General features: G+C 25.4%; 1 protein-coding gene across 3 annotated transcripts in view; it reads right to left on the reverse strand.

Annotated features, from left to right (window-relative positions):
* Positions 1 to 14,184, reverse strand: part of LOC117173269 (cell growth regulator with RING finger domain protein 1-like) — a 93,620-nt gene that overhangs the window by 9,634 nt on the left and 69,802 nt on the right. For 2 of the 3 annotated variants that reach the window (XM_033361742.1, XM_033361741.1), the window contains 2 exons: positions 3,638 to 3,809; positions 3,255 to 3,396 (listed from right to left, as the gene is read on the reverse strand). In XM_033361742.1, coding sequence (XP_033217633.1) covers positions 3,255 to 3,396; positions 3,638 to 3,809 — 314 coding nt within the window. The remainder of the gene's footprint in view (positions 1 to 3,254; positions 3,397 to 3,637; positions 3,810 to 14,184) is intronic. The other variant, XM_033361743.1, reaches the window with a different exon arrangement.

The following is a 14,184-nucleotide window of genomic DNA, read 5'->3' on the forward strand; positions in this document are numbered from 1 at the left end:
AATGTTTAATTCCAAATTTATTTATTACAACGAAAAAATATTACTTTTTGGACATAAAAGAATAAGTTTCAACCAGATTGTGAAATTTGCGATCCAAATGTGAACTTATAACAAAATAGTTAAATAATGCACAAAATAATTAAATTTTGAAGAAAATAGTTAAATGTTTAACTCAATATTTTGAGTTTTAAACGAATTTCCAACCAAAAACATGAATTTTCAATGCAAAAGGACAAATTTCCTACACAAAAGACGAAAATTCATCAAATTAGTTTAATTTCTAATAAAATAATTAATTGTCACTAAAATGGTTGAGTTTTTAACAAAATAATGGAATTGTCGACAAATTTGTTAGATCGTCCTCAAAATTTGAATTTTTAGTCGAAAGCGATTAATCATCAACAAAAAATATAATAAAAAAATAATATAAAAATGAAAATAAAATAAGTAAATAAAAAATTCAATACCAAAAAAGATGAATTTTCAAACAAATAACAACGAATCTTATTTTCAGCCAAACAGTTCAATTTTCAACCAAAAAAAAACGAGTTTAAAAAAAAACTATATTTGAATTTTTAAGGCAAAGAGATGAATTCTGTATAACACAGTTGAATTCTCAACTCGTAAAAATTAATTTTGAACTAAAAAAGTTAATTTTCAACAAAGATAAAAATTAATTATCAACCAAACAGTTGCATTAAAACTCGAATAGTAGAAACTTTCAAACGAAAAAGACAAATTTTCCACAAAGCAGTTGCTTTTTAAATAAAAGAATTAAGTTTTTAACCAAAGCGTTAAATTTTTAATTTTATAAAATGAATGTTCAACACATGTGAAGAAGTTTTAAACAGACAAAAAGAAATTTTTAACAAGAGTTAATTTTCAGCCAAAAATACAAGTTTTTAAAAAAATATTCAATTTTTCAAATATAAAGATGAATTTTTAGTCGAAAATATTCATTTTCAATAAAAAAAGTTAATTTTTAACAAAGAAAAAAAGTATTAAGCACATAGTTGCATAAAAAACCAAATAGTATAGTAATAATTGAGTTTTTAACCAAATTGATGAATTTTAAAATTTTAAAAATCAGTTTTCAACAAATGAGTATAATTTCTAAACAAACGAAAAAGAATTTTTAAACAAAAAAAAAAAAACAAATTTTGAACAAGAGTTCATTTTTTAATCAAGAAGTTGAATTTTCAACCCGAAAATATAAATTTTTAACAAAAAAAGTTAATTTACAACAAACGAAAAAAATAATTATCAACCAAACAGGTCCATAGAATAACAAATAGTATAAACTTTCAAGCGAAAGAGCGTTTTGAACAATAAAAATAAAAATTAGAAAAAAAATTTTCAACAAATTGCTCCAATTTTTAAACAATACTGTTGAGTTTTCAACAAAACAATTGAATTTTAAACCAAATAGTAAAATTTCCAACAAAATAATTACATCTTCAACAAAAAAATCGAATAGTTAAGTTGAAAGAAACCAAAAGGTTGAATTTTTAATAATAAAAATATATATATTTTTAATTGAGATAATATAATATGAATAAATTATAATTAATAAAAAATTAATATTAATATTATATTAACAATTATCATAAAAATAAATTAATAATATTCGATTGATCTATTCCGTTAAATAAATAATAAATAAATAATGATAAACAATATATTAATAGTTACATTATTTATTTTATCAATTATAATTAACTGATATTATATTATCAAAATTTATTCTTTAAAATATTTTTATTGTATGATAACATTTCATTTTATTCATTAAAAATTTATTTATTATTCATGGTTTATTATTAATTCGATTTGGATTCCATATTTGAGCGACAAAAAGGTGATGAAATTTCGACAAAACATTCATTTTCAATCAAAAAAGATCAGTTTTCAACAATAGTTTTCATTTTCAACCAAAACGGTTCAACTTTTAAATCAAAAAGATGAGTTTTTTAACCAAAAGTTAAGTTTTTAAATAAATTATTAAATTTTCAACAAAAAAGATAACACTTAAACCCAGAAAGGTGAATTTTTAACAAAACAATAGATTTTTCAAACAAATATTTACATTTGTAATCAAATATTTGAATTTCAGAAAACAAAAAAATAAAATAAAATTGTAACCAAAAGTTATATTTATAAACAAATAGTTCAACTTTAAAGCATGAACGATGAATTTGCAATCCACAATTGAAAATTAATTAATTTAAATCTTCAAAGAGTTGAATATTCAACAAAAGATAATTAAATTTTCAACAAAATAGTTACAAAATTTTACTAAGTATTTAAATTTTTGATCTAAAAAGATGAACTATTAACTAAACAAACTAAAATTATGAATTTTCCAATAAAAAAACGAATTTTAAACAAATAAAGATTTTTCCGTGAAGATAAACGAAATTTTATTCAAATTGTATAACTTTCAAGCCAAAAGGCGAATTTTCTGTAAAACAGTTTAGTTTTTAAATTAAAAATATGATTTTTTGGCAAAAAAGTTTATTTAAAAAAAATTGTAAAACAAAAAAAAAAAAGAAAAATTCGACAAAGAAGATTATTTTTCTACTAAAAGATATTTTAACTTTAAATAAAAAACAGTTGAATTCGTCCAAAAAAAGTGTTGAATTTCCAATGAAATAGTTGCATTTACAACCAAACAATCGAATTTCAAGTAAAAGGACGTACTTTTTACAAAAAACTGAATTTTATGACCAAAAGACTTGAAAATACAGCTAAAAAATTTTAATTTTTAATCAAATAGTTAAATTTTTGGTTAAAGTTTAATCTTTTTTGTTTGATATTTTATTTTTATTTCATATGAATATAATAATAACAAAAATAGAAATGTTTAATTGAGTGGAATAATGAGAATTTTCTATCAAAAAATCTTTTCTTTGATTAAAAGTGGTAAAGATTGCAAAAACCAATTTTTTAATTCAAAAAAATGTTTATAAATTAATATTTATTCTTGATCTACATAAATTTAATAGCCAATTGCAATAATAAAATATTTAAACGAGAAAAAAATGACCAAAAATGCCGAAAGCAGGAATCGAACTCGGACTTGCCGCTTACAAGCCCCGAACGTTACCGCATGAAATAACCGATCTGTAACGTGCGTAGATTTTTTATAAGCCCTTTTTTCTCGAGCCAGACCTTATACATATTTAAATTATTTAAAAAATACTTTATCATTGAGCAGATTTATGAAAACAAGTACAAAATTTTTTTTAACTTACAGTCTCGTCCGGATGTGGATCCTTGTTATCCTTTCGAGTGAGAAAAATAACCAAAGGATAACAAAGCCGAGGTGGCGTACCCAATTCCAATTCTGGGGCCGGAAGCGATAGTCTCAAAGTTTCTTCTCCGTGCGGCTGTCTACTGAACGTTTTATAGTTAAAGAAAAATCTAAATTTTAATTTTTGAAAATTCCAATATTAAATATAAAAATCGATAGCATTATTCAACTTTGAAAAATTAATTTCTCAATTAAAACTCGACTTTTATTTTATTATTTATTATTTTATTATTCGCAACTATGAATAAATTGGAATATAATTTAAAAAATAATTTTTTTGAATAAAATTTGGTTCCAAATTTTAATTATTATTAAAAAGGATACGTTTGTGGTGGTGTGAGGTACTGGGCATGGTCCTGAAGAAGAGTTCCATTTAGGGACGCGTCCCTGAGATTATTCCAAGGCTTCCAAAGAGCGAGGTGAAGTTCTCTGATACTTACGCCCCATATTGCCTGAACTGAGTATTCAACTTGACTGGAAACCTCGCATTCCACTTCTGAAAAATAAGAAATTTTTTTTCTTTATTATGTAAATTTTTCTCCATCAGCTATCAGAAACGATTGAGTAATTTTTGGTAGCAGCGGTGGGATTGCGTACATCCCACCGCTGCCACCATTTACTTAATACTTTAAAAATTAAAATTGGAGACTTCAGAGCCCAAAATGCTCTCCAAAGAGGGCAAATGGAGTGATTTTTCACAATAAAATAGCTCAATTTTCAACAAATGAGATGAATTTTCAACTAAAATGATGAATGTTCAACAACAAAAATGATTTCTTATGTAGTGATTCAATATTAAACGCAGTAGTTAAATTTTCATATAAAAGGACCAAAAATAGTGGAATTCAACGAAAAATACGAATTTTCAACGTAATAGTTTAATTCGCAAACAAAAAAACTTTCTGCCAAAGATATTCAATTATAACAAACGAGTGTTGAGTTTTCAACCAGGAAGCCGAATGTTCTACCACAAAGACATTTGAACAAAATACACAAATTTGCAACTAAAAAAAAATTACCAAACATGGAGTTAATTTTTTAGTTAAAACGATTACTTTTCATCCGATGGAAAACGAATTTTCACAAAAAATTTCCAAAATTCGAAAAAGTGGTTAAAATTTTTTAAACAACTTTTTCGAATTGGTGGAAAAAAGTGGAATTTTTTTTTTAAACTTTAATTTAAAAAAAAGACTAATTTTCAACTCAAAAAGAAAAGTTTTCCATAAAACAGTTAAATTTTAAACCAAAAGGGATGATTTTTAACAAAAGTGTTTAATTTCTAAGCAAATAGTATAAATTTTAACGGAAAATATAATTATATAATTGCTAATAATTGCTTAGAGAAAACCACCGAATTTTTTTCTATAAATCTTAATTTAAAAAATTCGTTGAAAAAATAAATTTCATTAAACAAAAATTAGTTTTTATGTAGTCGTTCAATATTTAACCCAGTAGTTGAATTTTCAACTAAAAAATATGAGTTTTAAACAAAAAATGTAATAGGGGATATTTCAAGAACAAAAATTTATTTTTAATCGAAAATAGTTGAATACAACGAAGAATACGAATTTTCAACATAATAGTTAAATTCCTAAACAACCAAACAAACTGCCTGCCACAAGAGATTAATTTTTAACCAAACGAGTGTTGAATTTTTAACCAAGTTGCCGAATTTTCTACCACAAAGACGACATTTGAACAAAATGCACAAATTTTCAACTAAAATAATTAACGTTAAACTGAAATTGAATAGTATACATTATAAAAAAAATTTTGACTTTAGACAAAAAACAATTGACTTCAGCAAAAAAAGATAAATAAAAAAAGACTTAAATTTTCAACTCAAAAAATTTTGAACCAAACAAGATGATTTTAACAAAAGTGTTGAATTTCGAATCAAATAGTATAAATTTAAACTAAAAATATAATTTCTGAGAGAAAACCATTGAATTAAAAAAAAAACTTTACTTAAAAAAATTCTTAAGAAAAATTCATTTTGTTAAACAACAAAAATGATTTTTTATACAGCATTTCAATATTTAACCAAATAATTGAATTTTCAACAAAAATGGTAGTAGGGGGCATTTAATTAAATTTTTTAAATTTTTAAATGTTTAAAAACTCAAATTTAACTAAAAATACGAATTTTCAATAGACTAGTTCAATTCTCAAACAAAAAAACTTTCTGACACAAGCGATTAATTTTTAACAAACGAGTTTTGAGTTTCCATACTAAAAAATCAAATGTTACAAAATATTAGAATTTTCAACAAAAAAGTTAATTTTCAACCAAAAAAGATAAATTTTCAAAATGTTGTATATCCAACCAATTACTTTAATTTATAATCCAAAAAGACGAACATACAACAAAAAAGTTAAATTTTCCACCAACAAAAAGATGCATTTTCAACCAAATGAACGAATAAAAAAAATTATTTAAATTTAACCAAAAAGAGTTGCCGTTTAAATCAAACAGTTGAATTTTTTTAAATATTGATGGATGTTTAAAAACAAAGTTAACTTTAAACTAAGAAAGATGAATTTTAAACAAAAAATTAACAATATTTATTTTTTATTTAACAAAAAACGAAACGAAATAGTTGAATTTTCGACAAAAAAGTTAATTTTCAACCAATAATAATGAATTTAAGAAAAAATTCTTTTTCAACCGAATGATCGAATTTTGAAACAAAAATGATTAAACTTTTCACAAAAAATGTTGTATTTTCAACCAATTAGTTTGAATTCTTAATCTAAAAAAAGAAATTTTCTACCTGAAAGGACAAATCTAATAGTTAAATTTTCAAGAAAATAATTAACTTTTCAACGAAATAGTCAAATTTTTAACCAATAGAGATTAATTCTGATGAAGAGGGGAAATGTTGTAAAGCCTGCAATTATTTCAATAATGGTAATAAATGCAAGTAATAAATAAATAATAAAAATTAATAAAAGTAGTTTGAACTTATAAACTATTTAAATACATTTTTAAATTGAAAACATAAAAAATTATATTCTCGAAGCACCGCTTAAAATTTTTCAAAAATTAATAAAAAACGGCAATTAAAAATACAGAAATTTTATGACAAAGCATAATTATATCTTGACCTTGACAAGTCGATTAAATTCGAAGGCAATCGATCCAGAGTGTTCTGATATGGTTAATAAATGCGGACATATTATGAAAGATTAAATAATATCTTATAAGGGCAAGTCGACTTTCTAAAGAAAAAAAAACTGGAAAACAGCTGCTATCTTAGTGAATGGTAATAACCGCCGGTCAAAGAACGGTTCTTTTATTTTTTTCCTTCAAGTCTTGAAAGCTAATGAGACTCGAGTGATTCATCCGGATTAACATTCGTAAGGTCAGAATAATTAATTTGCATCCACAATTCCAAAAAAAAAAAAACGAGTCTGATATTTGACCTGGAATTAGAATCTTAAAGTGGATCAAGTTTCAACTGAATGAACACAAATTACTTTTGGCAAATGTAATTGATAAAATTTGTAGTTAGCAGCTATTTTTTCTCTTCTATATTTTCAAATTAAAAGGAAATTTAGGGATGATGACAGATTTTTAAAATTATTTTTGAAGACAATTTCGGGTTGAAAAAATAGAATTGATTAGTTCCATTGACCCTGAAGAGTTAATTCCTGAAGCAATATGAAATCATTTATTTCATTACTAAACATTATTATATAAGAGATTATTATATATACTTACTTTCAATTTTTTCTCTAATTTTTCAATGTAATATTCCTTTATCTAACCTAGTTTTTTTGCTGCATATCAATCAAATTTGAAGAAGAAATTTTTCATTCAATTTGGTTACGATTAGAAAACCAAATTTCACTTTTGGAAAAGCGTAAGCGAAGATCAACTAATTTGTTTAATTTTCAAGCCAAAAGGCGAATTTTTCTTGAAAAAAGTTTAATTCTCAACCCAAAATTATAAATTTTCAACTAAAAATTTCATTTTCATTCAAATAGTTGAATTTTAAAATAAAAAATTATAAATTTTCAACGAAAAATAAAATAGTAGATATTTGAAACAAGAAATATTTTAATTTTCAAAAAGTCAAAAAACAGTTCAATTCATACGAAGAAGATTAATTTTCAACAAAAATGGTGAAATTATCAGCCAAGAACAATTATTCAGTCGGAGAAAAAATCAATTAAGGGTTTAATTTTCAAACCATAAAGAAAAAGTTTATCCAAAACTAATGAATTTTCAACCAAACAATAATTATTTTCAACAGAATATTTGCATTTTTAAATAAAAACGATCAATTTTCAACCAAATTGGAATGTTTACACTTTCAGTTCAATACGTTAATTTTCAATGGAAATACAACGAATTTTCAACAAAATAATGCAATTTTCAAGTGAAAAAGTAAATTTTTTAGAAAATAGTTGAATTTTTAATCGTGTAGGACGAAATTTCAACAAAAAAGTAAAAATTTCGACCAAAAAGAAGACTTTTGAGAAATAATTGTGTTCCCAACAGAAGGATTAAATTTTCCACAAGATAGTGGAATTTTTAAACAAATAGTTGAAGTTTCAACTGAAAAAAATTTTTTAACCAAAACGGAATAGTAGATAATTACACCTTTATTTTCTTTTTATAATTTAAAAATAGTTTCATACAACCACACAACGTGAATTGGCAATGAAAAATATTATATTTGTTATTAAAACCAAAAAAGATTTTAATTTTAAATTAAAAATAGTTAAATTTAAACAAAAAAGACAAATTTTCAACCAAAAATGGAATAGTCATATTTTCAGGTCAAAAAGTTAACTTTCTACAATAAAAAACAAAATTTCAAAAAAATAGTTCAATTTTCAACGAACGAGATAAATCTTCAACTAATAAATAAAATTTTTAACAAAATAGTTCAATTTTCAATCAAATAGTTAAATTCTAAATCTGAGAATAATGCCAACAGATGAATAAGGCCGATTCTAGATATAGATTCCTACCTTAACGGCATCAAGAAGTTTCTATAGCTCTAATGGTTCGCGTCCATGCTAAGTTTCTAGAATATTCTTGATGGCCAATTTATATTGTGCAATTTCTGAAAAGCATTTTTCGTAAACAACTTCAATGTTACGTTAATGACGCGTTATAGTTTGCATTGCAAAAAATATCATAAACGTGCTTAATATTATAATGTAGAACCTTCTAGAACTTTATTGCATCGTCTAATGTAATACTGCGCAGAAGTTTTTAGAAATTCATTTGGTGTAATGTAATGCGAGAATTATTCTTTATTAATTTTTTCTATTTAAGGCCATGTGATGAGCAGGTCACTAAAAAAGGTGTGTCTGATCCTAAATTTTAATAACTATGAAAAAAGTATTTTTTGTTAAATAACTTTTTTTGCTTTTTTCATCATTATTAAAATTTAGGACCAGACCCACCTTCCTTAGTGTTTCTTATTATTTATTATCCCAAATTTGCAACTCGATGTGTCGCTTAGTGTGAAAATAAGTTAGGAAATAAGAAGTGTCGGTAAGGTAGGAATCTGGTCACGTGACCTACTCGTCACATGACCTTAAAGGCTTTATTATCACGAATTTCATCATCTGGTTTATATTCTGCCTCGTCTGTTTCTCCCTTTTTATTAATTCATTTATAGGACAAATCATCGTCATCAATATTTTCATCAGCTACACTCTTTGCTTCTTCTTCCTATTTACATTTAATTGGTTAAACTTTTATCATATTCCAAAGTTCGACAACAATTTTCTCTAATGGATTGACAATGGTCTTAAAAGTATAACTTAATGTGCGCTCAACTATTTCTACTCCCAAATTTATTAACCTATGTGTTTGTCAAATTAATTCACTAGCTCTAGTAAGTTAACGTCGTGGAGAAGTTGTAACAATTAGACTACAAATCAAGTCTTTCTAATAATAATGGGTATTTTTTCAACAAAAAATCGAAATATTCAAGCATTAATCATCTTTGATGAGTCAATTATGCATTGTGAAAATTACATACATCGTAAGAACTGATGAAGCACCAGTGATAAACACAGTTTTAGTTTCTAATGTCATCTGTCCATTTTTTGAAGAAGCAATAAATGAAATACATGCAATAGAAATTGATAGAAACAAAAATGTTTAATTCAATGATGCATGATGTTTGGTTTGTCTGAAGATTATCATAAAATCATTGTCAATGCTAAGTATGAACTTATTTTGACAAGAACACAAAGTGATGCAAATGCCATCTTGAAATCAGACAACACAAAAAGAAACTTATGTTTTTTTTCTTTCTTTGAATTCCTTATTCGTATAATAAGTGCTAATATTGAATAAGCGAATCGTAGGTCAGTGAAAATCGTTGGCATTATGACTTTTAGAAACATCGTCATCAACATTCAGAGATTACGTCTAATGGATACGGTTACATTCGATAGCTATAGGACTTTAAGAAAATCATCTGCATTCAACTTTTCAATTAGAAGGAAACTAGAAACATTAAAACTATGATTTTACAAACCATTGTACAGTTTTTCGATTCCTTCTTCTAATTTACATATAAGCTACAAATGTATTTCCAATTATTATATATTATAAAGATGATTTATTTAAGTCACCGCAGACTAATATCTTAACCTTCTCTCATTCCAGCACTCATATATCTACATCGCTCATCATATTTATCATTCTTTTTTTCATCTTTTTCAACCAAAACTTTATATGCATATAATTTAAATCTTAAAACCACAAAATCAGTTATTATTCAAGTATAATAATTTTTTATTTCTTAGACGAATTCCATTAACATTGTCTGGAGGATAATCTGACGTGTCAAACTTATGAATATTAATATATTCATAGAAGTTTGGAGCAGTGAATGATAACCATATTTTCATCAAATAGGATACAAACATGGAAATTTAGTCTAGCAATAAGAGCTTTTGTAGCATTAATCCCCTCACATTTTTTTTACAAGCTTGACATCTTTATACTTCCTTACGTTTTCCATAGCTTCTCCAAAAACGGGATCGATCGTTACTTTATAGAAATTCTGTTGAAATTCTTTAGTGACACTCGATAAATAAAAAATAAAAAATAAAAAATGTATAACTGAATCAGAATCTACTCCTTTAAATCGATTGTTTTCTTCTGCAAATCCGTTTAAACACTGTGAAATATCACTTTTGATTGGTTTTTAAATTAATAGTAATATTTCTATATCAGAGTTAGTAAATGAAGTTCAATTCCTGAGTACTTTACCATTGCATTAAAAGAAAGTCCTGGTGCTGTGTAATAGTGCAAAGGGTTTAATTTATATGCTACAAAACATATCTTCAAAAATGTATGCTAGAAGTAAAACATCGATTTTGAGGTACATATCTGAATACTGACCTAAATTTTGCAAATTAAAAGTTTCCCACACTTTACACGCATATTGATAATCTTTATCGGAAATATTGAAATCATTTAGTTTTGAATGAAAACGCCTCTTTCACTGTTTTTTTTTTTTTTTACAAAATTGTCTCGTAATTATTTTTTTCTGTCATTCAGATATGAGGCCAATTTTTCTAGACTACTTGGCATGAACCGGAAAGAATATACAAATCTGAGTTGGACTTCAGTATTTGCAACATCTTTTATAAAGAGATATATTTTTCTTTATTGAGTCGTAGTCGGACAAATGAAGGAAAACTACTAAAATTACATGAGAATCTTTGTAATTAACGTTACAGCTTTCATGTGCTGGATCACGTACTTACCTGTAAAATGACAGTGATCACGATGTTTAAAATCTTTTTCACAAATGTGACATGCTTTTTCATTTAAAAAATCTTGTTTTGGTTTTGGTGTCAGTTTTTCCATTGGCACTGGATTTTTGTAAACAAGAATTTACTTTTACTGTTTGGTCTTTTAACTGCATTGTGTACCATATGCAGCAATCGAAGAGATTTGCTTTAGATATGCCGCCTTATAATTTTGAAACATTAAAATCGGTATTTTCAATTGATAAAAGGTAAATTGTAGGGTATTTCGATTTTGCATTGCTTATATACTGGGGGAAAATCTCATATTTCTTCCTATTTTTTTCGCGTTCTATACCGTTCGTTTCACAGTTGTCAACATTCACAACTGCTTTTTTGTCTCTAATAAATTTAGGCCATCGCTCGAAAATTGATGAGCCTGCTGAAAATCCTGCACATTTATTGATATGTACATTTAAATTTATGATTTTTAAAAATTTCCGTGCAGATTTATCTTGCTGAAAATCCTCTAATTTAACCAAAAGTTGTTACTTTCAAACCATACATTAATATCTGTAGATTCTAAAATTGTTTTTTTTTCAGTATTGAAGAATTTAATCACTTCAATTTCGCAACGCTCTTCTAGAATACTGAATTTTGCAGCAAGAATAACATTAGCTCTTAAACCCCTACCTGAAGTTTTCAAAACATTTCTTAAACGGTAAGTAATCATTGCTTTTGAATCTTGGAAAAAAACTATCCAAATATTTATGAGTTACATTTACAATCTAACCTGTTCTAACTCGACTTTTAAACGCAGACTCTATATCTCTCTATCTGATTCCATCTCGTTTTCTATTCAGGCCATCATTCAAACCAGTTCCCCTATTCTGTCATTTTTTAAATATCCTGCTTTTTGATATTAGTAGATCAATGGTTGCCTTAGAATATTAAAAACAAACTAACTAATTTCAGTAACAAATATTTGTATTCAGATTATTTTTTAGATTTATTTTATACCTTCAACCTGTAATAAGCAAACTGAGCAAACTAAGCAAACTAAGCAAACAAAGCAAAAAAAGAACAGTAAAAAGAACTGATCTCTAGAGAACGACAACAGAGTTCCAGACAACACGTCTGGATGTTATCTCTTATTTCCAGTCCACGTTCACATATTTATTTTTTTTAAATTTTATTTGTATCTTACTCTTTATCTTTAGGTTCTGGAAGATTTTAAATTATAATCGATACACCTAGAAACACGTAAAATTCGTTTCTCTAAATTGCAGATTATAATTTAATGACGTCATCAAGAATATTATCTTTTTTAATAAACTATGATTACGAATTTACAAATTGCAACATTCTAGAAACTTAGCACGGACACGAACCATTACAGACATAAAATATTCTCAGTGTTGGTAAGATAGGTTTTATGGTCGCTAATGATAATATATCTGCATCTTTATTTTAAACTTACAGAAGGTTCTAGACTGCGATTCTTTTGCGCATAAATAAAGAAAGAAAGGAATTTTTAGTTAAATATTAATCTAGAAGGAAGCAATAAATCATCCTTGAAAGTATTTATGCGAAATGTCTAATTAAGTTAATAACTTGAAGCTGTTTACATGTATTCGGCTCTCACAATTGCGCAATATTATTTGGTGACGTCATCAACAATGTTCAAGAAACTTAGCACGGACACGAACCACTAGAGCTATAGAATCTTTCTGATGTCAGTAAGGTAGAAATCTATGTCTAAACTAAATTTATATGTTCTTTTATTAAAGTAATTAGGCCGAAAATATAATTTTTACATTTATGAGAAAACGTGAGTAAAATCTAAAATACTAATTTTTTCCTTAATTCTGTTTAAAAACTTCTTACACGGAAATTATATACATAAAGGATTTTATATCAAATAATTTAATTTTCAAGCAAAATATATGAATTTTCAACAAAATAGTTGAATTTTGAACCAGATAAAAGAATGTTCAATTTACAAAGATAAATTTTCAATTAAGTAATCGAATTTTTAAACAAAAAAGATTAAGCCACCACAAAAAAATGTTTTATTTTCAGCCAAATATTTTATTTTTTAAGCCAAAAAAGTTGGATCTTCAATCCCAAATGCATATTTTCTACAAAAAAGTTGAATTTGAAACTGAAAAATATGAAATTTCAAACAAAAAATTCATTTTTAACGAAGTAGTTGAATTTTCGACAAAAATAATCGAATTTTCAACCTAAACAAAATAAATTTTTAACTACGAAGAATTTTTAAAATCAAGAGAAAAAAAGAATCAGTCAAATTGTTTAACTTTCAAGATAAGAAGGCAATTTTTGTTCAAAACATTTGATTTTTCAAGCCAAAAATATTAATTTTTAACGAAAAAGCTAATTTTCGACCAAAATGATAGAATTTTCAAACCAAAAAGACGCATTTTTAAACAAGAAAAATTTTTTAATCAAGAACAAAAATCAACCGAATTACTCAATTTTCAAGCGAAAAGCAAAAATTTTTTACAAAACAGTTGATTTTTCAATTCAAAAATATGAATTTTTAAACAACAATTTCATTTTCCAACAAAAAAGTTGAATTTTCAAAAAAAGAATGAATTTTTAACCAGGAAACATTTTCAAATGAAAAAAACAAATCAAATCTAATTGCTCATTTTTCTAGCAAAAAAGGGGATTTTTGTACAAAACAGTTGATTTTTTAAGCCAAAAATATGAAATATCAACAAAAAAATGTCATTTTTCAACTAAATAGTTGAATGTTTAAAAGAATTAATACAATTTTCAACTCTAAAAGATGAATTTGTAATCAAGAAAGATTTTTTAAACAAGAAAAAAATCAACCATATTGGTCAATTTTCAAGCGAAAACGTTACATTAAAAAAAAAAAAGGTTTTTCAATAAAAAAAATATGACTTTTCAACCCAAAAAAATAAATTTACAACAAAATAGTTCAATTTTCAAATAACGACGATCAATTTGCAATCAGAAATAAAATAACCAAGTTTCCAGTGAAAAAAATCTTTAACGAATAACAAATTTTTTACAAGGAGGGGAAATGAGTGGGAGGAGAGAAAAAATGAGCTGATGGGAAGTGAGGAGAAATAAGGGGGGGGGGG

This window comes from Belonocnema kinseyi, chromosome 5 (assembly GCF_010883055.1).
Source record: "Belonocnema kinseyi isolate 2016_QV_RU_SX_M_011 chromosome 5, B_treatae_v1, whole genome shotgun sequence".
In the NCBI taxonomy this organism is placed as follows: Eukaryota; Metazoa; Arthropoda; class Insecta; order Hymenoptera; family Cynipidae; genus Belonocnema; species Belonocnema kinseyi.